General features: G+C 41.3%; 1 protein-coding gene across 1 annotated transcript in view; it reads right to left on the reverse strand.

Moving 5' to 3' along the window:
• The window catches only part of LOC147722777 (cytosolic non-specific dipeptidase-like), a 504,245-nt gene that overhangs the window by 139,596 nt on the left and 338,017 nt on the right, over positions 1-26,632 (reverse strand). The window contains exons 9-10 of the mRNA XM_086965241.1: positions 25,098-25,262; positions 21,288-21,429 (exon numbers count right to left, since the gene is read on the reverse strand). Of these exons, the coding sequence (XP_086821367.1) occupies positions 21,288-21,429; positions 25,098-25,262 (307 nt within the window). The remainder of the gene's footprint in view (positions 1-21,287; positions 21,430-25,097; positions 25,263-26,632) is intronic.

Below are 26,632 nucleotides of genomic sequence, written 5' to 3' on the forward strand. Positions count from 1 at the left end.
CTGCCGGAAGAGCCGCACCCCCGGGGCTCCACCCGGAAGATTACGGCCCATGAAATGCACTAAGGCTCTAATCACGGCAATCGCGACTACATGTAGTCGTCGTAGTTCAGCCACATTACAACTGCCGTGTAGAGGATGAGGAGTAAATCCAGCCAAAACAGGCCAACTAGCGCCTGGAATGGACAAAGGACCTAACCTCGGAGCAGTTAAAGAATGGGGTAGGGCGCCACCAAACCAAACTCCATGCTGCCAAACACCAATAGGTACTTCCTGTGCTCTGTACGGAGTATACTCATTAGGTACAACTGTGGGAGTGTATGTGTGGAATACGCCTGAATTAGCGTCCACCGCCGGAAATGTCACCCACGAATAAAAGAGTTCGTAAGGGTAAGCATGTTCCGCACTCACCACCATAATCACAGCCAAGCCCTCCAAAGGCACATTGTAAGCCCGCAAATGATCTCGCACTGCAATGCGACTATGCTGCGGAATGTCCACGGGTTGGGCCATGACAGCACAGGAACGAGAAAAAACAAAGTAAACTTTGTAGGACAACTGGGTAGTAATTCAAGGAAACCGTTTTTAGAAAGATTCAAGCTTGAAAAGACCGTTTTCAAAAATAAGTAGGTTTTTCCGACACCACCGTTTACCGGAAACGTCAGTGAGGGGGTTAAGGATTGAATGATATACTACTCGAGTGTCATGATATAAGGCCAACAACGTATGGGCGCCATGTAGCGGGAATTCCGTTCTCCTACAGAACTGTGCATAGAAACCTGGAACCTCGGTGAATTAGGATGGCCCAAAACTCACCTCAGTACCCAAAATCCCCATACCGAGCTAGCTACAGTGTCTCATTGGTCATAACAAACTCCCAATGTTTAGACAGACCAGAACATGAACTTAGAGTACCTCAGGAATCGTGGAACACATGAACACTCTTTCGTTATATAATCATCACAAACCAGAATGTGGAGTAAAAGAGGACACGTGCATATTTGAAATATTTATTTACTAATGCAAGGTTCTCAAACGCAGTATCTTGTATAATACTAGCAAACATATTATAAGCAACAAAGTTATCAGCATAGTTATCAGTTCATAAAAGGGGAATGGTGAGAGCATACTAATATGCTGAAATGAATAGAAATTAACAATGTCTAATTCATACTCTCCCTATTTAGCATAATATTTTATATCTATGAAGGTCTCATTTGGGTTTTAGCAGGGCGGGCCCATACCTTAAAATCTCAGTGGCAGGAGGATCACATCACCTTCCACCAGCTCTCTGCATGCGAAGCGCATCAGGTGTGTTTTTGTGCGTTCAGCACAACAATATAAAACTCGCCTAGAGCCAGATTTTGGCAGGAGCATGTGTGTTATGGCTATAGGGGCCGAAGATCAGAACTTACAACAACACTGGGTTAAGTTATCCGTGTAGCCTTCAGCACTCGCTGTGCAGACAGAGTGCAGAACAAAACTGATATCAGAGCAATAACATATTATTTCTCTAGTAAATCACGAAGCTCTTCTGGGTTGAAAGCTAAAACAACAATTATGTGTCGTGTGCAAAAGTGAAGCAAGAATGAAAACGGCGTGCAAACATTTAATAAACTCATGCTAACTTAACACAGTATGTAGAAAAGAAGTAGCTATATGACAGCATGAGGACACAAAAAAAAAAAAGTTGGGCAGCAACAAGGTCACATCTCCCTCCTCCCAAGTGGGCTAGTGAAGTGAAACATCAGAGCAGTGAGTTTCAAAGGCTGCACTACCTCTGATATACATCTGGGCTGTTCTTCTGTGTAGGACACAGCCCTCCCCTGGCCCCAGGTGTGCTTGGACCCCAGCAAGGCCGTAAGTCAGGTATGAAGGAGGTGCACATCTCTTGGAAGGCTGGCCACACCTCCACGGTGAGCAGCCTGATCTATAGACCTAAAGTTGATTTCTGCCATCTATAGGAGGGCAGAAATAGTGGACCCTGGATAGAAAAGGCGACCTGCACCACCGGATGTGGTCACCTCAGGGCAGGATTAGCTGGAAGGGACTGGCTGCTTATTGGCTACTAGCTCCCATAGCCCTAACTCCCCTAAATCCAGGATTCTAAGAGACCCCTGATACTAGAACTTTAGTCCTGACCGACTTACTTTAAAGAAGGGACCCGGAAAGACCGTTTTCACTGACGAGACTTTGCACAAACATATGGAAGGCTACCCTGGACCTTTGGCAGCACGGCTTGGAACTGTGTGATCAACTGATGTCCTCGGCCAAAACTCATCACTTTCTGGCAGATGGACCCCGGTAGAAGCCAGGAGCACCCTAAACTCCCCTGGACAGGTGGGAGCTGTCCCCTGCAATGTGCAGGTAAAATGATGCTCAGAATTTTTAAAAATCACTGGCCATCGGGTCCTCTAAGGGATTACCCAAAGTTAAATAGTGTAGTGCATTTTGGGAATTGTAGTCTAGCTTTCATCAACATTTGAAGCTGCTGCTGCACTCCCATGACCCTCCAGATGTGAACATTTATTTTCGATACTTTTATCGCTACCAAAGTATGTCAATCACCAGTCTGGTAACAGACCCCTTAACTGAATTCTGTATTAAGAGGGCATTGCACAACATCTACAACCAATGTTGGCAACGACCCCACTCTTTTGCATTTGAATCCCCTTTCTGGCAGCACCATCTCATTAGGAACAGCAACTTTACCACGGGTCCCATTTTTGGACCACTGACAGCCAGGACAACCACTGCACCGGGCTCCACGGGCCAGGTAAAATGCAAGTGACTGTTGGGTCCTGGCCCTAGGACCCCCACCACCTTTATTCTGTGAGTGTAGACTGCAACTCGACCCCCTAATTGGCTGACTATTACTAGTAGTTTTTACCAGTGACTGTGATGTTAAATGACAGCTTAGTGCACTTATTTTCCATTGCTTTGAAAATGCATAACTCTGTTTATATGTATGCTAAAAAGTTTGTTTTGGTGTCTAAATTTACATAAAAATAAGCGCTATTCTTTATAAATTTGGGTTGGATTTCTATTCAGTTGGCTCAATTAGTTATGAAACATAATGGTACTGTAAAATGCTTAACATATGTTTCCCAAGCAAAGTCTGACTGCTCTTTGCCACACTACCTGGACTTAGCTAACGATTTATAGTTGTGAATCCAAGGATCATCTTTGAGACATTGTGATAATATTGCATGGTTTGGTTATCCAACCATAGGGCATTATTTTCCACTTAATTCCACATAATATTCCACTTTCCTACAGCCAATATAGGAGCAGTGTTACAAGATTATACAATATAGCCCTATAGCCCGCCCGTAGTGGGCTATAGCGGCCACTAAAGGCCCGCTCCAGCGTTCAAGGCCCAAGCCGAAGATAATGGCCTTTAACATGGGAGCGGGACATTGCCGGTATGGCCTAGCTATGGAGGCTATAAGACTGTTAGAACATTTATATTTATTTATTTATTTCGAGTTTTATATAGCGCAAATATGACCCACAAAGGTATCAGAGCACTTAACACACAAACAGGGATTAGAGAAAACAAGTAAAGCAGACAATCATAAGCAATAATAACAGCAAAATAAATAAAAGTATATGAAGAAATGGTACGAGGGTGGGGTGAAGAACTACCTCTAGTCCCACATAAAGAAACATAACAAGTTATGGTGCTGAGCGACAAATCGTATGTATTGTCAGTGTGAATTGTCATAGTCTATGAGTAGAGGTCCTGTGCCCAAGAGCAGTTATTTGTTTATTAATAACAACTTCACTTGTTTTTTTAACACCTTGGCTGCTAGGTGTTTTCCCCTCCCGTGCTGACTTTTGATTATTTCCATTCTTTCATGACGAGCTCAGCTCGTCACCAGCACAGCTCAACCGTGCATCATGACAAGCTGAGCTCGTCATGAGCATGGAAAGGGTTAAAGACCCCTGTGAAGGAATAACTCTGATTTTGAAAGGTAGGGAATTCCATATTCTTGGGGCAGCGCCAGAGAAGGCCTGATTGTAAGTTTTCTACTTCTTAAATTTCTGTGGCTCCAGTAGTAAGTATGAAGTGTTTTTTGAGGATCTAGCTCCACCAGATAGCTCCTGTTTTTGTGCAATGTACCTCAGGGTGTTAAAGTATAAGGCTCTGTGTGTCATGTAGGCAATTTTTTATTGAATTCTTGCCTCAAGAGGGAGACAGTTTAGAGATCTCAGATCTGGTGTGATATGGTTGTAGCATTTGAATCTGGTAATTAGCCTAGCAGCTGAGTTATAGGAGACCCTAAGGGGGGCCAGCTTTGATCTTGGGAGGCCCTCAAGGGTTTCATTTCCATAGTACAGCCTGGAGATTACTAGCATTAGAGGGCCGAATCTCCTTGGGCTCCGTGAGGAGTTTGTTTACAGCAACAGCTGTGAATGACAAACATTGGAAAGTTGGAGCTCTGGACTTCTACCTGCCATTAGAAGCCCGGAGCACTCCATTGTTTTTAATGGCGCTCCCAACATTTCAATGCTCTAATATAGTCTTATGGCCCGTTGCTGAGGGTAATATCAGTTGTTAAAGTCCCTGGACAGGAGTTATAGGCCTGAGCTTGAGGATGAGGGCCTTTAACAACTGGTATAGATCGAGGCATAAAGGTTTTAAGGCAATTAAACGTTCCTTCCGCTGAGGGTAGAATGTCCTGAATATAACAGTAAAAAATAGAAAGCTAAACATTGGACGGTTGGAGCTGTAGACCTATACCAACCAATATTTGCCCTGACACCTTTCTAGTGTGTTTAATGGAGAGCTCAACATTCTAATGTCCTAATATAGTCTTATAGCCCACCGTAGCGGGCTATACTGACCATTAAAGGCCAGCACCAGTGTTAAAGCCCAGGCTGAAGGTGAGTACCTTTAACAAGTGAGCGGGCCTTTAATGGCAGGTATAGTCCAGCTGGGTTATAAGGCTATCAGAACATTCCGCCACAATAGTGCATAATGTTCTAACAAATAAAAAAAAGGTCTCATTGAGCCCAAGGGTATTTAAATTCCCTCAGACTCCATGAGACTTTTGTTCACAGCAACAACTGTGAACGACAAATTTTGGAATGTTGAAACGCCTGACTATTACCAGCAATTTGAAGCAGGAAGCACTCCATTGTCTTCAATGAAGCTCCCACCATTCTAATGTTGTAATTTCTTTTACAAAACGCATTCGGACACACATAAGAAACTGACATTTTCATATAAATGTATATATATATATATATATATATATATATATATATATATATATATATATTCACTGAAAAAAACATAGGTTTCAGGCCTTATATAGTTAGGAATTAACATATAAAAAACCATTGAAATTCCACCTATATAGTTAGTTGGACTAACTATATATGGCGCACCCGCAATCCACTGCTGATGATGTCACATATTACATCATTCATGACATGGTCAGTGACATCACTGATGACATCACTGATGACATCTCAAATGACATCACTTTGGTCATAGTACTTGCTGCCACATATTCTGTATTAAGGTTTTTCATTTAATGACACATTTTGTAAAGGACGGACTAAGTGTTTTAAGGAAAGTCACTTTCAGATGATAAGTACAAATCTGTAAATAAGATATATAACTGTTGTCTTTTCAGAGCGGCATCACATATACACACTTGAGTGGGGTGTCGAGAGAGGTGAGGCTCATTTACAAACAAGCTATGGTAAGCATGTTTGTTTATTTATTTGTTTATGTGTTCTGATATTCACAGAACTAGCTTGATTATGAGCTGTTAAGGCACAATCATATGGGACTGTCGAAAACTGTTGTTTGTATTTTCTTTTCTTTTTAGATATGAACAAACCATCACACATGTTTTAATGAAGTTACAACTGAATACCAAGTATGTAATAAAGTTGTAGATAATAATGCAGTGACATTTGAAACATAAGGTCCTAACGAAAGCCAGAGGAATACCCTCGTTCTATGGCTGAAACATATTGACCACGTGGACAGTCAAAAGGTCATAACTGTCCCTCACTTTGGTTTTTACTTCGGGAGACTCTATCAATCTAGTATTGCAAAGCAGTTCTGGAGTCTATCTGATTTTACTTACACATTTCTCACTATATGCACTGCTTTCTTTAAATATAAAACTCACAAAAATATCTTTTTCCCACCTTGCTTCTTTCTTCTTGCCTACCACAAGAGGATACAACTAAAGTCAGTGTCTTTCTCGATCAATCTAGAGCGAGCACTGCTTAGTTGTTTTTGGTAACACCCAGATGATGACACTGGGCATGCATTTCGGTGCAATGATGGCATACCAAAAGATCCTAGAGTGGGCATGATTCTTCCTTCTTTTGTTTTCATTCCTTACCTTTTTCCTATTTGATAGTTGCTTTTGCTAACTACAGTGCCTTTATTTCGACGTTCTCGTAAGTGTCCAGAGAGACTGAGGCGTACATAGAGGAATAAAGATTATACTGTTTTCTTGTTTGAAAAAGACCACCACATTTTATCAACATAGAGACATATACACAATTATTTAACCCTCGAAAAGACGGGACAGCATTCCTGTTGTCACACGCCCAACATACAATGTTTTTGTTACGGGGGAGGGGAGGGAGGGAGAAGAGGGGTTGGTACCCAGCTTTATGCTTTCTTTATTATCTATCGTAATTTTCACTTTCACCCCTTTGTTCTTTACTCTAGGGTCTTGGCAAATTCTGATAACCTACGTAATTGTGAGACCTAACATAGCCAGCCACACAAAGCCAACACACAATCCAGCACAGCTCAGAAAGGGCCACTAGCCACACTGTACGGGGGATGCGAGAGGGGGAAGCAATAACGCCCAACCCAGGCCCGGGGGGAGAATGAGAGCATATCAGGTAGTTAGAAAGGACTCGCCAGACACGCCTAACCTTACAGTAACTTGCCCAGCCTGGCTTCAGACCTAAATATAGTATCCCTCAATTTCAAAGGCCTTAACCATCCCATTAAACGTAGGAAGATCCTATATTACTTGGCAAAAGCCAAAGGAGACATAATCCTCTTACAAGAAACCAAACTATCCATGGAAGATGCTAGGCTCGTGAAAGGCAACTGGATCTCACAGATCGTTTGCTCACCGGCCATAAGGAAGAAGCGAGGGGTCATCACACTGTTATCTAAAAGATCCCACCTGACACTAGAATCGCAGTGCCATGACGAAGAGGGCAGACTTCTGGTAACACACCTGAGAAGGGAAGAGGAGCTAATCCACGTAGCTAACATATACGTCCCAAACACGGATGACCCGACCTTCTGGGAGGGGGTATCACACAAAATAGATAGCTTCCCTCAGAAAAACCTCATAGTGGTGGCAGGGGATTTTAATATACCACTAGGCCATATACTAGATAGGCAATCAACCTGCCAATATCAGCTGACTAATGCACACACCACACTCAAAAACACTGGCACCTCCAGTATCCGGATACGAGGGACTATACATTCTACAACAACCCACACAACTCGTACAGCAGGATAGACTACATTCTGATCTCAGGGCCTCACACACATCTAATAGAACACTCTGACATAGCGCCTAGATTGGTTTCAGACCACTCATGCATTGACCTAAAGCTGAGTGTTTGCCACAACAAAGCTGTACCCCGGAGATGGTGGGTCAACAGCGACGTACTAACAGCACCAGCTAACAAAGAAGATCGAGGAGGCCATAACGGACAACCTTAGAAACAATGGCTCACCGGGATTAGTACTACCACACTATGGGACGCCCTGAAGGCAACCATCAGAGGCACAATAATTGAAATAAACTCCAAACTAAACAAAAACGCAAACATGCTGCTGTCACAGCTTGAACAGGAAATTAAAAGGCTAGAAACGGCACATGCCAGGGCCATTCAAGATACCAAACTGCTAGCAGATCTAACCAAAAAAAAATACAAACACAACAAAATCTTGAGTGAAAGAGCGGGACTGTGGTTTAACAAATACAGGGCCCTTAACCTATGTGTAGCGAATAAAGGGGGAAACTGCTCGCCTCCTACCTAAAACACAAACGCAGCCAATTCACCATCTCATCCATCACAGACTCAAACAACAAAACACAAGCAAGACAGAAAGACACCCTCAAGACCTTTCAGGAGTTCTACCAGGTACTATACGAAAACAACCAAACCATGGATCCAGAGGCATGCACAAAACACCTCAACAGACTCGGTCTTCCACAGCTAACCAGTAAAGACGCTCAGAGATTAGGGCACAAAATTGGCGCCACTGAGATCAAAATGGTGGTAAAATCAATGAAGGATAACACTCGCCGCATACGCGGATGACATACTAGTAGTATCGGAACAACCAAAGACATCAATTGAGGCCCTGGTAAACACCATAGGAGAATACTCCGGTCACTCAGGATACAAGCTCAACTGAGACCAATCAGAATGTAAACCGCTGAACATCCACTGCACTATGGACGTCCTGGGGGTCAGGGCTAGCACTTTGGGTGTGAATTAATGAGCACACTGGGCCAAAATGAGAAACAATAAACTAATGCTAGAAAAGATAGAGAAAAACCTGGAGGCCTGGTCCCCAAAATTCATAACGTGGTGGGGCTGAGTTGAGACAATCAAAATGATGATCACCCTAATGATTAACTACCTGATCAGTATGCTCCCATTCCTACTTACAGATTACACCGCAAGCTAGACATCCTGATCTCCAAGTTCCTATGGAGAGGGAAAAAAGCGCGAATGAGCCAGGATCCTATACACTGGGAAATGCCTAGCCTTCGACACATGGATAGAGAAAGGCATTCACCACCCATACCAACTAGATGGGGGATTGTATCCCGCCACATTTGCACAACTGAAGTCCAGACAACCGACATTGAATTCACAACTTTTTGAAAATCAAAGCGGCCCTGTCCAAAAGCAAACTATTGCAAGCACAGCCGTCAATATTCCAGCACATAGCAAACAGCAACAGACTAGGACACCAGGTCTCAAACCTATACAAGCTACTACGCCCCAAAACCACCAATCTTAACACTAAGACAATTAACTACTGGGGAAAACAAATTAAACAAACACTGGCCGAACAAAAGTGGGCAGCACTATGGAATTCGGCCTCACAAAATAAAATCTCACTGGTGCTCTCACAGACAAAATTCTGGCTACTCCACAAGGCCTTTTGGACCCAGGCACATTTATTCTTGCTAGGTCTCAGGGAAAATGAGATATGCTGGAACTGCAGCAAGGAAAAAGGGGATCTAGCACATCTTATCTACCAATGTCCAACTCTTAAAACCTACTGGGAGAAAATCTTTGGGTTTATGAACAGGGTACTGGGCTGTACACTAACAACTGAATTCTCCTCCCTTGCCACCACATTTATGACCACAGAACTAAGATCAGAGCACGATAAGGACCTACTGCTGACCGCAGCGGTGAAAATGGTCTTAGCCAACTGGAAGGACACAAGTAAGACCTCATACAAGGGTTGGTTCAACTGGATTACGCACCTCAGAGGTGCGGACAACATTGCACTACAGACCTCACCCTGGAAACCAGCTACCAGAGGGATGTGGAGATCACTCGACACATACCTAGACTTCTACGAACGCCCATGAAACCAATCTGCCCCAGGCGATACCCCCCATCCCCCGTTAAGCACCCCCGTTAAGTGCAGTAAAAGGTATATAATTGAGTGCAACCACTAGGGCCCTTCGGAGCGGGTGGGCGACGTGTCTCCCTAACTCGTAAGCAAATGACGTGACGGCTGATCATGGGGCTACACACCTCACAACCACAGAACTTGCCTTGCACCCTTCTTTCACTCCTTTCTCTTCTGTTTTCTTCTTTCATCTTTTTCTTTTCTTGTTCTCACTAAACAGTATCAGGTGGGGTTAGCTAAGCATATGTTTGAACACTGTTGTATAAAATAAGAGTGGCTAACCTTGAACAGAAATGCTGATGTCTTGTTTATAAAACCAATAAAATAATGTGAAATTTTTAAAAAATGAAGTACTTGGATACACTATACATTAGTAAATCAGGTTTTTTTGTTTTTTAGGTTTTATCTCTAGTTTAGTCTATGAATTAAAAAAATGTTGATTTTAAAAAGAAAATGGCTAGGGCAAATGTTCTTGAGACTGGATATCAAAAACAAAGTTTTAAACGTAAATGTCTTAATGCTTGCTTTATAAGTGTTTCACTACTAATGTTGGTTTGGTTAACGTTAATTGTTGTTGTGCCTCACTGTACGTACCCTACTAAAAATAATGTTACTAATAGTGTGTTGAGTGAAAAAGTAGATGTGGGAAATCTTAAAGAATAATCACAAACTAATATTGAGAAAATAACTTGTGATAATATATATCACCAAGATAACTATATTAATGATTTTCATTAAATGTTTTACAAAATGATTGTTTAAGTATGTTGATACTATGGATGTGAGTGATTGTTATGTGTGTATGCAACTATCTTCGTCTGTGTCTGAGTGGGTGACCTATCATCACCTTCCTTAAACATCTGGAGTTTCATGTAGTGTACTAATAAATTTGTTCTATGATAATGGAAGTTTACAGTACTTCTATTTGAATTATGATTTAGGATTTTCTGAAGTGCCAATTAAAAAGAATATGAATAGGGTAAATGGTGTGAAAAATGCTGAATATCTATGTGAAATCTTTCAAACGGCTAAAAAAATAGATGCCCTAAATGCACGTTGTAATAATTTAACCTGTAGTTTGTGCCAGAAGGAGATTGAGTTTATAAATTTGGTAGAAGAGAGAAGACAGAGTTTTAAGGAAAAGGCTGCTGAGCAAAAGTCCTGTGTGCCTCCATGGGTACTCACATGGTCAAACTGGACAAATTTGAGGCAGAAGCATTTTCCCTACCCTGTAGAGTTCCACCGGGGTCCTCATTAAGTCCGATAGTTTTTAACATGTATGTTTCCTCTCTAACCCCCCCTTATTGAATCATTTGCTTTTAATTTAACATACTACGCTGATAATACCCAAATTGTGGTAGCAATACCGCCTGACCGGCCACACAACATCACATCCAGACTACAGGAATGTATGAATGCTGTGGGCAACTGGATGAAACAGAACTGTTTAAAGCTAAATTGCAGTAAAACAGAGGTTGTGCTCTTCGGCAACAATCCTATTTTCTGGACCCCAGACTGTTGCCCAAACTCACTAGGATCACTGCCATCCCGACCAGAAGGTGAAGAACCTGGGAGTTTGGATTGATGATACACTCAGTTTCAAGGACCAGGTCAATTCTGTAGCATCTACTACTTCTTTCATTCTCAGATCATGTAAGAAATAATCCCTCTACTTCCTAAAGATGCACAACAAATGTTGGTCACAGCATTAGTAATGTCCAGACTGGACTATTCCAATTGTTTTTACCTCAGGCTACAAGAAGGATCTATGAATAAATTACAAATGCTGCAGAACGCAGCTGCCAGACTCCTTACAGGTACTCCTCAATCACAGCATCTATTAAAAAGCTCCACTGGCTACCAGTCAGAAGGTGCACCCAGTTCAAGGCCTTGGGTCTGGTTTTCAATGCTCTTCAGGGATAAGGGCCCGACTTTCTAAAGCAACACTTCCGCTGGTATTCACCAAAAAGAGTAATCCGGTCATCTGATGCTAAACTAGTGACAATACCCTTGGGGAAAAAAACTAACTGGGGTGGCAGAAGTTTGATTGCTAATGCAGCCAAGGCATGGAATACACTCCCACTCCATCTGAGACACATGACTAACTTGTTGGCTTTAAAAACTAGGCTCTTCAAGAACTAGCTCACAAAATACACAAACTCATTATACCTCCGGTAGGTCTTCACCTTAGCGCCAGGATACCTTCGGGTAGCAGTAGCGCTTCATAAATGCAATTAACATTAACATGGGCTTTTAGAGAAGGTGATTACAAGAAGGGTGAGAAACATGCTGCAGTGACTCTGGATTGGCTTCATAGGGGAAAGCTTTGCTTACTAAGACTAAAATCTGATTTTAACAACTATTTCATTGGTTCCAGTGAATGTGATCATGTTTTCCTAATTACGAGAGATTAGGGAATAAGAAGTGGTGTGGATCCTGTTTTATTATGTGTGTGGTAAAAATGCTTAACATAGGTTGTCTGTACATTGGTATGGGTGTTGTTATATGGGAATAGTTTTCTCTAAGTGTATCATTTAGATACAAATCATGGATTCAATGAAAAGAAGAGTGAATTAATACAAAATAAAAGGAGAATTTGTGCTGCAGAGATTGTTGGTGATATTTTGGAGCATTGATACCTTCAGTTGGGGTAATTCTAAATTCACATGAAATAAAAAAAATTGTCCACAGTGATTGATCATTTATCAACAGACACTGCTGGTGGGTTCTTAATGATTGATACCGAAATGGTTGCTATAAGATCTATGGTCTTACAGAATAGACTTGCTCATGATGTATTATTTGCAAAAGAGGGTTGTGTCTGTAGTATGTTGAAAATTAAACAGTGCTGTACTATATCCCTGACAAAAGTAAAACCATGGTCCGCGCCAGACCGAGCCCTGAGCCCATACCCCAGGCTGGCCATAACTGCCCTCGATTGAAATATTCACTCGATACTCTGTACCAGCTCAGGGAACCAGTGAACATTAGATGTAAGGGAACTATCATGCCAGAAACCGATCCTACTGGCTGCCCAAACTGCGACTACAGGTTATCTCCATCCCCCCAACCCGAACCAGCTCATCTCGAGATGGCCCTGCTGAATTGTAGGTCACTCCCAAAGCATCAGACAGAAATCCACTTACTACTAGCTGAGTTGGGCTTAGATGCTCTGTTCTTAACAGAAACGTGGCTTTCCCCTAGCACAGATCCAGACATCAATCAAGCACTTCCTCCCGGATACCTCATTAAAACTCTAAATAGACCGAAGGGTATTGGTGGGGGGATTGCGATCATCTACCGTGATAATCTTTCATGCCAACTTAAAGATAGCCCCATTCTGGATAGTGAAAACGTTCTGTTCTCCCTTCACCTGCCACCATCTACGACACTTTCTGGGGTCCTAATCTACCGCCCTCCGGGACAGGTAGGGGGTTTCATAGACTCACTCACGGACGCCATCTCTTCTCGTGCTTGTGTGACCCCTAACTTTACAATCCTTGGAGACTTAAATCTCCACTTCAACGATCAAGGCAACAAACTTGCAACTGACCTAAAAGCCGATCTGGCTTCCCTTAATCTTCATCTACTTAACAAAGAACCCACCCATACGAAAGGTCGGCTACTGGACCCTATCTTTTCCAACCTTTCCACCCTCACTGTACAAACTCCTCTGCCCCTTCCCTGGTCAGACCACTTCCTGGTCCCTTTTAAACTTCAACTTCCAGGCAAATCGTCTGACATCCCCCTCCCTCGAGCCCCTTCTCGTCCCTGGAAAAAACTGGACACAACCTTATGGGATCAGGCACTGACGCACACGGTTCCCCTAGTAGACCCTAATCCCTCGTCAGCTGAAATCCAACTTCATAACTGGATAAAAGATTCCCTCGACTCAGTTTTACCTCTTAAAACTTCCCCTTCCAGTAGGAAATCGTCCAAACTACCATGGTTCACGGAAGAACTTCGTGAATTAAGAAGAAAGGGCAAAAGGCTTGAACGCCGTTGGAGAAAGAACTGGAATACAAATGACAAAAGCGACTATAGAACCCATATTAGACTTTATAAAAACGCATTAAAAACTGCACAGGCCAACTTTTTTGAGGAGCAAATAGCCTCAGCCGCTAATTCCGCGAGAGAGACCTATCGAAATATAAGACCCTCCATCTTCCCCAGACGTGGATGGCGCAAAATGCAACCAAATGGCAGAGTTCTTTTCGGCAAAAATTGCTAAAATCCTGACTTCCCTTCCAGCCCCATCCACCACTCAAGCACTTCTTGGCTCGTCCCCTCTCCAAGACACCCCGAGATTAACCTCTTTCTCCCAAATCTCCATTGAAACGTTCCTCAACGTTTTACAGAAAGTCAAAAGTGGCTCCCCATCAGACCCAGCCCCCATTAGTAAAATTGAAGCTAGTTGCTCCCACTATTGCTCCCCTGTTCACTAAGCTGATCAACGCCTCCTTTGAAAACGGTATAGTCCCGGCGAACTGGAAAAAAGCCACAGTTAAGGCTCTCATAAAAAAACCGCACTTAGATCCCACAGACCCTTCCAATTTCAGACCAATCTCATTGCTACCAGATATGAGTAAAATAGCCAAACGAGTAGCAAATCAGCAACTTTCGGATTTTTTAGAGACCAACCATCTTCTCCGCATGTCCCAGACAGGCTTTAGACCAGGACAGGGGACTGACACCGCTTTGTTAGCCGTTGTCGAGGAAGCCAGGGGCATATTGGACGCAGGAGGATCAGTGGCAGTGATCCTCCTCGACCTGAGTGCCGCCTTCGACACGGTGGACCATGCAACCCTTGTCCAGCGCCTTGGCCTAATAGGAGTGGCTGACTCCGCCCTGGCCTGGATATCATCCTTTCTCAAAGACAGGTCATTCCAAGTGGCTGACGGGTACTCCGTCTCCACTGCTCAGTCTCTTAGGTGTGGTGTGCCTCAGGGATCTTCCCTGAGCCCCACACTTTTTAATGCTTACATGGCTCCCCTTGAGGATGTTGTAAAGCCGTTTGGCATTAAATCAATAATGTATGCTGATGACACCCAGCTGATCGTCTCCCTTAACCAGGCTGACAACGCCCTGGCCAATCTGAGCAGCTGTCTGGAGAAGGTGCATCAATGGATGTGCGAATCAAGGCTAAAACTAAATGGGAAGAAATCGGAAATACTCCTCTTAGGAACCTCCAACAAAATTCCCACTTCCCTTCCTTGGCCACCGTGCATGGGAACACCACCCATTCCCAAGTCCGAAGTCAAGAGTTTAGGGATATGGCTTGACCAGGATCTAAGTTTCAAAACTCAGGCGAGAAAAACGGCGGGAACCTGCTTCGGCCTGATAAAAATGGCTCGAAAGATTTTACATCTACTTCCGCTCCAGTCCAGGAAACTCTTGCTGCAGGGGCTTGTGAACTCCAGACTGGACTACGGAAATGTCCTGTATCTGGGGGCCCCAGCCTCGGTGATCCATAGACTTCAATGCGCACAGAACGCGGCGGCGAGAATCCTCACAGGAACTTCAACGAGGAATTCGGCCAAACCAGCTCTTAGAAGTCTGCACTGGCTGCCAGTAAAGGAGAGGGTCAATTTTAGGACCCTGTGCATTACTCACAGAATTTTGCACAATGAAGGCCCTCCCATTCTCAGGACACTGGTGACTCAACAACAGTCAAGTCGTCAACTAAGATCCAACTCTCTTTCCCTCGCCAATGTCCCTAGAATTAGGAAGGCCAGAACAGGCGGCCGCCTGTTCTCCTATAATGCTCCTAGATTGGATTGTGGAACGCCCTTCCTCTTTCCCTGAGGCAAGAACATAACCACCTCAGGTTTAGGAAACGCCTAAAAACCCTACTTTTCCCTTGAGCTCGCCTTCCTGACCATTCCTTCCCTCAGTACCGTGGTCTTTTTAGCGCCGGGATGCCTTAGGGTAGCTGCGCGCTCTAGAAAACATAAAATCAAATCAAATCAAATCAAATCAATCATATTAAGAATATTACACATTTACGGGAAGATTTGACTGAACTGAAGGTTGATGGTGCTTGGTAGAGACTTGGTAAGGGTTTCTGCTCAGTGGGTAATTGTTTTTCTACATTTTAGCTATAGTTGCTGTAACTACATGAATACTAATGCTGATGTTAATATATAAGTGTTCCAAATGCAAGAAACAAACACTGAATACTAAACGGAGATCAAGAAAGAGAAAGAGATAAGGGATAGAATTAGAAGATAGAAGAGGAAATTACTATGAAATAGTAAAAAACTATAGATGGGGTTATGTTGAAACAAAAGAGAACTACTGCTTTCTGAGTAGTATACATGATGAAAATCTGATTTTTGGGAGGTGATTTTGTTTTTATGATGGCTCAAGTCGCCATCAAAAGGGGGATTGATGGAGCAGGGTTTTCGTGAAATTTAACCTGCTCAGATTGAACTCCTTAGTGTGTGAACTACTAAACAAAAGAAAAGACATGAAAATACTAACCGTGTCAGACTAAAGGGGTAAGATGAAAAATGCGCAAGCGGGTGCTGGGAGTGTTAGAATAAGCCGCAAATGCCCATGACTAATGTCGAAAATAAGTCAAAAGTCTATTTTTCACTAACAGGAAATAAATGTGCAGCGCGTAAGAAAAGAAAGCAAGTGAAACCATTCAAAGAGTGTTTAATAGTGGAGTTTAAGAAAATGATAAATAACACATGTATTTGTCTTTCCTAGAAGTACAGTCTGCTGCCCTGCAGAAAAGGGCCGAGAGACATTTTAGAGTTAACATGGAATATTAGAAAAGTAGAAAGGAAAAAAATGAACACTGTGTTCAGTCCTTTGCAAGTTCCTGATGATGGCCAAGGTTGCGCAGAGATAAAGGAGATAAAAAGAAATGACATTTACTTGCCGAGAGGAGCATGAGGACATTTCTATTTCCAAAAAAGATACATGAGTGAGATGGAGAGACATACAAAACACGGAGGCTCGATACTAGAGTTTCCTATGTTGGAAGTGATTTCATGGTGTGAAGTATGAACAATGAGACACTATGAAGTTACGCACCTCGAGAGTGGTGTGATTGAACACCCCTTGTTTTGGACCAATCATAATGTACAGATTCATGTGAGATGACACAATGAGGATTGGACCTTTAATGAATTTAGAGTATAATTAGTAGTAGTAAGGGGGAGCACAATTTTCTTACTTTGCAAGAGGAGAGAGCTGTGTTGCTGTTTCCTAAATTCTATGGGCTGGCTGATGTTCTGCTGAACCTGTTTCTTTGACTTTGCTCCTCAACTCTTCTTGAGGTGCTCAGCTTACTCTCAGGGCAAGCGGGTAGCTTTTCTGATTTCTAAAACTTCGTATGATCAGTTAGTATGATATTCTAAATGTGCATACATTTATTTGCAAAGGACTTTATCCTTTTGACTCTACGCCTATCCACTCACTCATTGTGCTGACATTTGAGATGTACAATTGTTGTTTATTTGCTAATGTTTTTCTTGTCTGGTGATTTATGATTCAAGCTGTAAGCTGCTCTCAAATGAGTTTGTCATTATTGGTAATGTTGATTTTGTTATTTGAAGAATCTATTTTATGGTGATATTTAGAAATTCTGATATTATTTTGCGAAACCCTGATTAACTAAATAAAGATTTCATTGCCAAAGAAAAGAAATAATCAATGATGAACCAATGGGTAAGTTTGGTTTAAACTCACCTAGCATGAAAGGGACTGTAGGGTATTGAATTGGGTCCAGATGATTAAATGTATTGGTTCCTGAACGCTGGACTTTACTTTTTACACTTATTTTACTCATTTGTTTTACTTTACTTACCATGTACAGTTTCATTTACTACAGCTCCATCTACTGACAGAACCTTTCAATGTATTACACACAATTATCTTCTACTTGTTTTCTTCTATTAGTAGCGTACTCTTAAAAATGTGTACTTCTCAAATATTTTCATTAACTCCTCCACAATCTTTCTTACCTGTACTTGGAGAACCTATCATGCGATGGCCGGTGTAGAGGAAGTGCTTTCAAATGATATCTCTACTTTGGAAGACGAAAATCAGGAGGATTTTTTACCACAAAGGAAAAAGGAAATCATTCTACATACTTTAGGACATGGAGGCTTACATATTTAAAACCAGATGGAACAGATAGGTTGAAAAATCTGTTGTTTTAAAAAATGCACTTGATGACTTGGATACATATTTTTCACCTGCAGTCCGTTTGGGTATAGACAGGTACTCATTTTACCAAAGAAAACAAACTGAAAGTGAGTCTGAAGAATACTATGTTGCATAGTAAAATAAAGTGGCAATGTGATGCATATTTTGGATTCTACATGAGTAATTAATGAGATACTAGATAATTATGCGCACAAGTAGTAATCACATTCAAGAGAGTATATGGCCTCTTAGTGACTCTCCTTTGAACGACATAGTAGAATTAGTCAAGAAATCACAACTGTCCAAGAGATGCTCTTGAGCTGCAACTTCGGATGGTAAGTAAAGGCAGTCTATTTTAGTATCTTGTGACATAAATTTCATTCCTCTGCTTGGAATAAGGAACAAAATAGAGATTTCAAAACTTTTGTTAGTGACAAAGAAAAACATTTGAAAAATAAAAGCAAAAACCTAGAGTGTTATAGACGTGTTAGTAAGGAGCATCTCACACTTCAAACTGTTGCCCTGTCGCCAAACAAAGAAGTTAAAATGAAATATCAATAGTCATTACACTAAAATGTGCATGAAGAATGTTATCATCTCAAGTCACATGCGTAATAGAAAAAGCAATTCTGATTCTTGGAAGTGCAAGAATGAGAATTCTAAGAATTGTGAATGAAGATTTGAGTCAGGCTTTTTTGATATTAGTTTACAATTGTGGAGCAAACAGTTTGCCAAATAACCTTAGGAGGACCAGTCACCAACATTGTTGCTGATTCTGAATCGCCAGTTACCATTGTCAACAAACATGTAAAGGAAGATAAATATGTGGTCTTTTGAAACCAATGTGCTACCTATTGACCCTGAAATGTTTACAGGTGCATCTAGTCCCATGATAAGATTAAGGGGGCGGGTATTTGAGTTTGAAAGTAGAAGAATGTTAGGTAAGCTTTATGTATCAGAAACGGGTCATTAGAGCTAGAGTGGATGGACCTGAGAATGTTAGCATAACATTGGACCTGAATAGCTTAGAACAATTTTTAGTTATTCAAGCAAAGGATACATTTATTAGCAAATTGAAGGCTGACTTCCCTAAAGTATTTTCTGGCAATGTGGAAGAACTAAATACAATTGTCCTATAGAGTAATCTGAGGCCTGTGGCAATTCCATTGCACATAAAGATGGAAGTTAAATCTGAATTTTAAAAAAATAGAAGATGCAGGTATTATTGAATCGGTTGAAGTGACTAAGTGAATGCTACCTTTTTGTGGCTAGGCAATTGGATGGGAATATAAGGTGATCTTGGCTATTTCAACTGAAACAAATTAATTAAAAAAGTTCTGCTACCCATAATTAGCATATTATTGACCATGAACAAAGGGGTTAAGTGGTTTTCCACTTCAAATTTAAATTCGGTCCACCACCAGGTAGTTCCAAGAGTACAATGTTACCAGCCCTTATCACACTGTTTTGGTGGTACCAATTCAGAGACATGCCGATTGGTTTAGCGTCAGAAGCAATTTTCTATCACCTATTGTATACGATCTTTAAGGGTTTGGAAAGAATTGAATTCTTCCAAGATGACATACTTGTCATGGGTAAGAGTGGAACTGAACATGATAAGAGATCTGTTTCGGAAATATTGGAGGGAAAAGGCTTATGGCTGAATTTGCAAAGTGAAAGTTTGCTGCTAATATCGTTAATGTATTTAGGACATCAATTGTGTGGCAAGGGTATATTACCTAAACCTGATTTAGTAGACGCCAATATGAATGAACCTCCACTGACTTGTAAATATGATGTCAGATCATTTCCATGGAATAGAAATGGTGAAAAATGACGACCACTGTATATCATCCTACTGGAAATGGTAGTGCAGAACATTTTAGGAGGGTCATCATGGGTAGTGCGCAGATAGCAGTTAAGAAAAATGTTTCGTGGGAGAGCGAATAGTCTAAATTAATTTGGGCATATCATATGACCCCAACCAACACTGGTTTCAATCTTTTTTAAATTTTTTGTGGTAGATAGTCATAAACTAAAGACAATTTGTGTTGGAGAACTGCAAAGAAACAAAGGGATTGATCTCCCACAAGAGTAAAGAATAACACTGAATGTGCACAATAGGGTTTCAAGTAGTATTTTGATCATAAGCATGGTGCCAATGATGTGAGGTTGGATTTTGGAGTGGGCCATGATTAAAATCCCAACAAGGTATGCATGGGTCAAAGCAAGTTTCCTGATCCAGTACAAGTCAAGGAAATCTACATCAACTCTGCCAAGTTGAGTGATGGCAAGGTTTCCCATTTCAGTTGGTTATCTTGCTGTTTAAGTAGAAACCCTGGAATGGATAATGGTGTCAATGTGTTGAAAGACATGTGTGTTGTATAGTTCTACACTGAAACATTTGGTGAATTTACAGAAAGTATGGATGCCAGTGAAATTAGGAGCGCCCCGTGCAGGTAAGAGCGTTATGGCAGGGTGGGGGGACACGACAGACGAGGAGGAGGAAAAATTAATGATTTATTTAATTTCCCTTCGTTGTCATTTGTCGAGTCCCCCCCCACCCTTCCCCACTGCTCTTACCTGCATGGACCTCTCCTGTGTGAAATGATTATAATCAGGGAACTGTATTCTAGTTCTAACATTGATCATTCAGCTGAGATGTGGCTAGTAATAGAAACAACTGTGATTGTGTTGGACTTACGAAGGATAGACTGAAGATAAAACATGTTAATAAAGAATCTAGGTCAGAACATGTTCTCCAAGTCAGAATGTTCTGTAAAGGGACCTGTGAGGTTTAATGGCTATGTGTTAGGATACGTTTCTAAGTTGGTCAGTAGGTTTCCTTTAGCTTGCTATAGATATGAAATTTCGTGACTTGCGTTGCTGTGGTTTCCATCACATTCATTTTCTTTGTTTTGTTTATTAAGAAGGAGGGTGTGTAATATTTCTAAGCTCCCGAAGCAGCACAGGAATTCTAAAATAGAAGATTGGGAGTGATGTTATATTCTAATGTCTACAGTTAGCTAGAGATCAGTTTGGATGGAGCTGTTTTGGGTTGCCTCTGAATAAACATGCATAATGCACCCAAAAAAGCTCACTTTCATTGTTACATTTACCTTTGTAAACCCAAGACAAGGCACAATAAGAACGCCAGTGGGTTTACAGAGGAATCTGCTTAGGTAAAGGGACGTTTTGATTCAGAATGTCCAGGAATGTCTAGACATGACAGGTTAGAAAGACTCAAAGAAAGGCTCATTGACGAAAATAGGAGAAAATAAGAAAATAAATATTTGATGTCTTGTATTCTTCTCCCTTGGCCAAACATTTGCATAATTGTAATTTTTATTTGCAAATCATTTTTGAAGTGAGAGTGAGAGGTTGACCCATAATCTATCAAACATATGTTGGGAGCAATATCACAAGAAAGGCACGTGACCTAGAAACAAACCTTTTCTTACAGCCTTCTGGGCAGCCAAATACTGAGGTTCCTTAAGGCAAGAGATCCAGGGTTTTGCTCCAAACACCATGGTCACATTCAACTTGTTAGGGCTATTGCGTTCTGCAAATTTCTTCATGAGGTAATCAGTCACCTAAAGAAAATAAATCACATTGAGATAAGTGATTCCTTTTCTGCCTCTCATTTGTAACAGGCAGGAAGGTAGTCAACACTTACATTGGGAAAAGTACAGAGCTGGACTGCTACCAAAAGCAGCCCTTGTACAAAGGTTCAAAGCAGCCCCTCCTCCCCTTGCTCTCTTTTTAAAGCTTGCCATTTTGTCTCTCCCTCTGTCTTTCTTTTCCCTTTGTGATCTCTCTCTCTCTCTCTCTCTCTCTCTCTCTCTCTCTCTCTCTCTCTCTCTCTCTCTCTCTCTCTCTCTCTCCTTCAACTAACATGGGGGGACCTGGAAAAGTTGTTAGAAATGTCATCAGTGGTTCTGGGCATTCAAAAACCATCATCCACTTGCTCCAGGCCCCCGAGCAAAAAGATGAGCAAAATAAACGGCCTGTCCATCCTTGGAAGCATACAAACTTTTGACAAATGCGGGTGTACCCAGAAGTCTGTGTGAGTATGGGTGGCTACTCTGATTTAGGCTCAAAATTCTGTCTGTACCTTTCTGAGCAGCATCATGGAAAGATCTTTTGTTTAAAGCAACTGTGTATGAGAAAGATATATGTCTACTACAAATTATGAGAATTTAATTTAATAATTCTGCTCACTGTCCACTGGTCACATGCCTGTGGAGCACAATGCTTTGAACCTGCCCTCAAAAACGATGGGAACAAAGATATGAGGTAGGCATCTGCCCAAACCAGTGTGGGTTTAAAATGTAAAGAAGTTAGAAAACTAACATGATGCTTAAGGCTGTGATAAACCTCAACAAGAAAGGGATTTGCATCATTGTGCACTCAGTTAGCAAAAATGGTACAAAATACATCTGTACCAAATTTGATGGATGAGATAATATGATATAGCTTTCATCTTTGAAACCTTTGTGTACTATTGTTTCTCCAAACACCACATACAACATTACTTGTTCGATATATCTAACGGTATAAGATTGCTCAAATGTCTACATCATAAATCCAATTGAATGTAGGATGATTATCATCAAATGTGGTGTTACTTCAATAAAGATATGTATGGGTATCGGTGTGGAGCATACCTAGCAATAAGGTGATGCTGTGTGGTTCTGTAAAAGGGGGATAAAAATGAAAGACATTTGCTTACCTAAGGGAGGGTTCCTTTTGTTTAAGTTCATGGGCCATATGTAGGTAAAAAAAAATTTTTTTTATTTATTTTATTTTTGCTATTTTTAAAGCGCGCAAATACCCATACGGGTGTCTCGGCACTAGTGATCAGAAACTCCTTACTCTTTGAGGGTAGTTAGGCAGAGGAGAAAAGCCATGTCTTGAGGCTCTTTCGGAATTTGATGAGGGTGGGGGCAGTTTTGATATGCAGAGGGAGGGTATTCCATAGTTTGGCCGTAGCTGTAGTAAAGCACCTGTCTCCCCAAGTGGCCTTTTTTGTCCGAGGGACAGAGAGCATGCAAGTAGTAGAAGATCGAAGTGTTCTACTATGCTCCGGAGGATGAAGAGCTATTTTTAGGAACTTAGGCCCTGGGTAATTAAGGGTCTTGTAAGCTATACAAAGAGCCTTGAATTTTATTCGGTTCCTGATTGGGAGCCAGTGGAGCTCTTTGATGCGGTGGGATACCGATGTGAATTTGGGGATTGAAAGTAAAATTCTTGCAGCCGCGTTTTGAACGGTCTGGAATTTGTTAAGGACTCCTTCCTGCGCATTAAGAAGCAGAGAGTTACAATAGTCCGTTTTTGAGAATACAAGGGTACTAATGAGGGTTTTGCCAGCTGACTGAGGTAGATATGGAAGAAGTTTCTTGATTTTTTTGAGTACAAAGAATGCAGATGATGTCACGGCATTGGCGTGGTGGTGAAAGGTCAGTTTGTTATCGAAGATAACTCCCAAATTGCGCACCTTCATCACCGGTTTGGGGGGGGATCCCAGCTCCGGAGGCCACCATTGTGGGGACCATGCTGGTTTCAAGCTCCCGAATGTCATCACCTCCGTTTTATCGGTGTTAAGCTTGAGGCAGTTTGATGACATCCAGGAGCTTATTGCCTTCATACCTTCCTGGAAGTTGGCTGCTACGCTAGCTCCGTTATCATGCACCGATAGCACTAGTTGCGTGTCATCGGCGTATGTGGTCAGTGCAATGCCATAGGATTTTATCACCCTCGCCAAGTCCGATACATAGATATTAAAAAATTAAAAATTGCGATTCTCCAATTGCGAATTTTAGGGAATCGCAATTAGAGAATCGTAAAACGCAATGTAGGTAGGATTTGTAAAATATTTTGTGAATCCTACATATTCCTTATTTGCGAATTGCAAATTGAGATTCGCAAATAAGGAATACCGTTTCATTCATTCGTATGGGCTAGAAGGCCCATAGGAATGAATGGGAAGACATTCTCAATTTGCAATTCCCAATTAGAGAATCACAAATTGAGAATGCAATTTCAAGGTTAAAAGGGTGTCAATAGGACACCCCGTTACACCCTTGAAATAAGCATGTGTGCACATGTGGCGCACAGACATGTGCTAAGGCATGTTTGTGCGCCACATGGCACTTTGAAAAATGCAAAAAAGTGCATTTTTCAAAGAAATCGCAAATTACCACCAACCTGAAGTTGGTGGTAAATTGCAATTCTTTAAGCCAAAATCGCAACACTTGGGTGCTTCCTACATTGCATTTAAGGAATCGCAATTTGGGATTCCTTAAATGAATTTGCTAAATATTTTGCAAGTGGGTTTTTGTCTGCTACATAGCACACTGCCCAAATTGCGATCGCAAACGCTGAAATTCTGCGAATTTCAATTTCTGCGATCGCAATTTGGCTTCCTACATATGGTCCCATATGCGGAAAACAATTGAAACGGCTACGTACAGATATGTTCCTTGAACAGGAGGGTATCCCAGTTCTTGGTTTTTATGGAGTTCCAGATTTTTGGTGCTTAGCAGGAGAAGGACAGTTTTCTGCTTTTTTTGCTTACAATTCTATTTTTCAGCCCTGGTTGATGTGGGGCATTAATTGCCAGAGATCTGCATCTCGTCTCTAGATAGGCTTGTGTTCTGAATGTAATAACCTTGAATATGATGCAGGAGAGCTTGAGGGTGATACATGCTTGGAGAAGGAGCTAGTATAGCTCTTAAGGGGTTCTCTTCCAAAATGATACGTTGGGAGCCACATTCTTCAAATTAACAATACTTTGATTGCTGTCAGTTTCTTTCTGAATTCTATGCAAAGCTATGGATGCTGTTTTGATTAAGCCTTACTACAGGGAATTATTGCTGCCATGAGGGCTTGATTGTTTGTTAGCAGAGTCTGCTTATGACAGATTTTATCACATAGTGCTTGTTTTTGTTACTCTCTAGGCCTCTTCATTGATTGTACTTCAGCACTCTGGTTACATATCTTTCAAGTGATGGCTGAGTAAGCTCTGTTTATTGAAAACATATGTATTATGTTAATATGTTGTGCTATACAAGTTCACAACCTCTTTATTTTGCTTGCTTAGACAATATACAAATAAAGCATCACAGAAGATTGTTTGGTATATATGACAAGGGCAGTTTTAAAATGGTGCTCTCACACAATGATCAAACATTGGCAGGATTTGCATGAAGAAAGCAGGAAGGGAAGTTGTTGAATGATACAATGCAAGGATCACCCTTACCTGTTTCTCAACAACTGAAGGTTCCATGTTGGGTGCCAGACGGATTGAAAATTTTCCAATGATTTTTGATGGAATGACGGTCTTTGACCCTGAGCCAGAGAAAGCGCCTTCAATCCCATGAATACTTAATGATGGATAACGCCATATGTACATCAGCACTTCTTCCTACATTAAATAATATGCAATTATTAGAGATTTCAGACACACAGGCAATGTTCAGACATCAAGGTCAAGTCATGTCTGTTCAATAGACTTGAGGACACATTTGCTTGCAAGTCACGCATCACATTTTGCAAGACAAGTTGCTGCACTGTGCTGCTCTACGTGAATTGGTGATAGATGAAATGCACCATACCTACTAAGATATGATGCTCTTCATCTCTCTTTCTGCACTGGTGCACTTGTGGCTGTTTAGTGCCAATGTTTTTAACCTTGCACGATAGTCTGGGTTATAGGCAGGTTGGTTTTTGTGCAGGAAGGGACACCTTCCTACAAAAGAACAGTCTTTAAAGGAATTTTCCGCTTTATATGCATGATGCAGAATGCAGCACATATTGAAAGAGAAAGCAACGAGGAGATATAAAGATATTTCTCCTTGTTCACCGATTTCAGGAAGAAGTAGCTTATTGGGGCATTCCCAGGTTTGCATGTCTTTGTAAATCTGGGAATGCACCAAAATCTATAATTGGATGCATGGGAACGCCCAATGCGTCATCGATGTAACGCCTCCCTGACACAAAGTAACGTAAGGCAGCTCTTTGCACTGCCTTATGTTACTTTGTATTTACAAAACCACGCAAAGCCATGTAAGGTGGCATTGTGTGGCTTAGTAAATGCCACAAAGTATTCCTTTGAGCTGCACCAACATTTTTTTGCAATCCAGATGCAGAACCTTAAAAAATGTCCCACATACTTTTTTGTAATGATTATCAGTCTACCACAGCTGGCTGTGTGGTGGGTAATTTTTTTGTTTGGGAAAAATATACAAACAATCAATAATGAAATTAAAGAAATAATGTCCTTTATATTTGTAGAAAACTATATTTCTTAATACAGACCATGGGAAAAAAATTAGCACTGTACTTGGCCGTATATGTAAACAAAAACTCGAACTCTGCTTGCTCCAGAGTGATCAGGTAGGGAGTTAAGAGGAGGGAGCTCCAGGGGTGAGTTAGTAGTATATCCCTCCCTCTTTCACACTCAACACGCCTCTATGCTCTTTCCCTTATCTCTCCCCTTAGTTTGCACTTCTCTGGCATTCCACCTAAATATTTTTAGAAAAATATTATGCTACCATAGTGTTGTAGGAAAAATACTGAAAAGCTAAGAATATATAGTCAATTTACTCAACTCCATTAATATGTATCTTGACAGCATGTATACATCGTCAAATTATTTAAATGTGGAGTTAAGAATAGTGAATCTACATGTACATACATTCTTAATATTTATACCTGCAAAATTTTTACTAAAATATTATGGCACTTTATATTTTAAACTATATTTTAGCATACAACCATTTAACTCCTGATTAT

The sequence above is a fragment of the Lissotriton vulgaris genome, chromosome 4_1, assembly GCF_964263255.1.
Source record: "Lissotriton vulgaris chromosome 4_1, aLisVul1.2, whole genome shotgun sequence".
Taxonomy (NCBI): Eukaryota; Metazoa; Chordata; class Amphibia; order Caudata; family Salamandridae; genus Lissotriton; species Lissotriton vulgaris.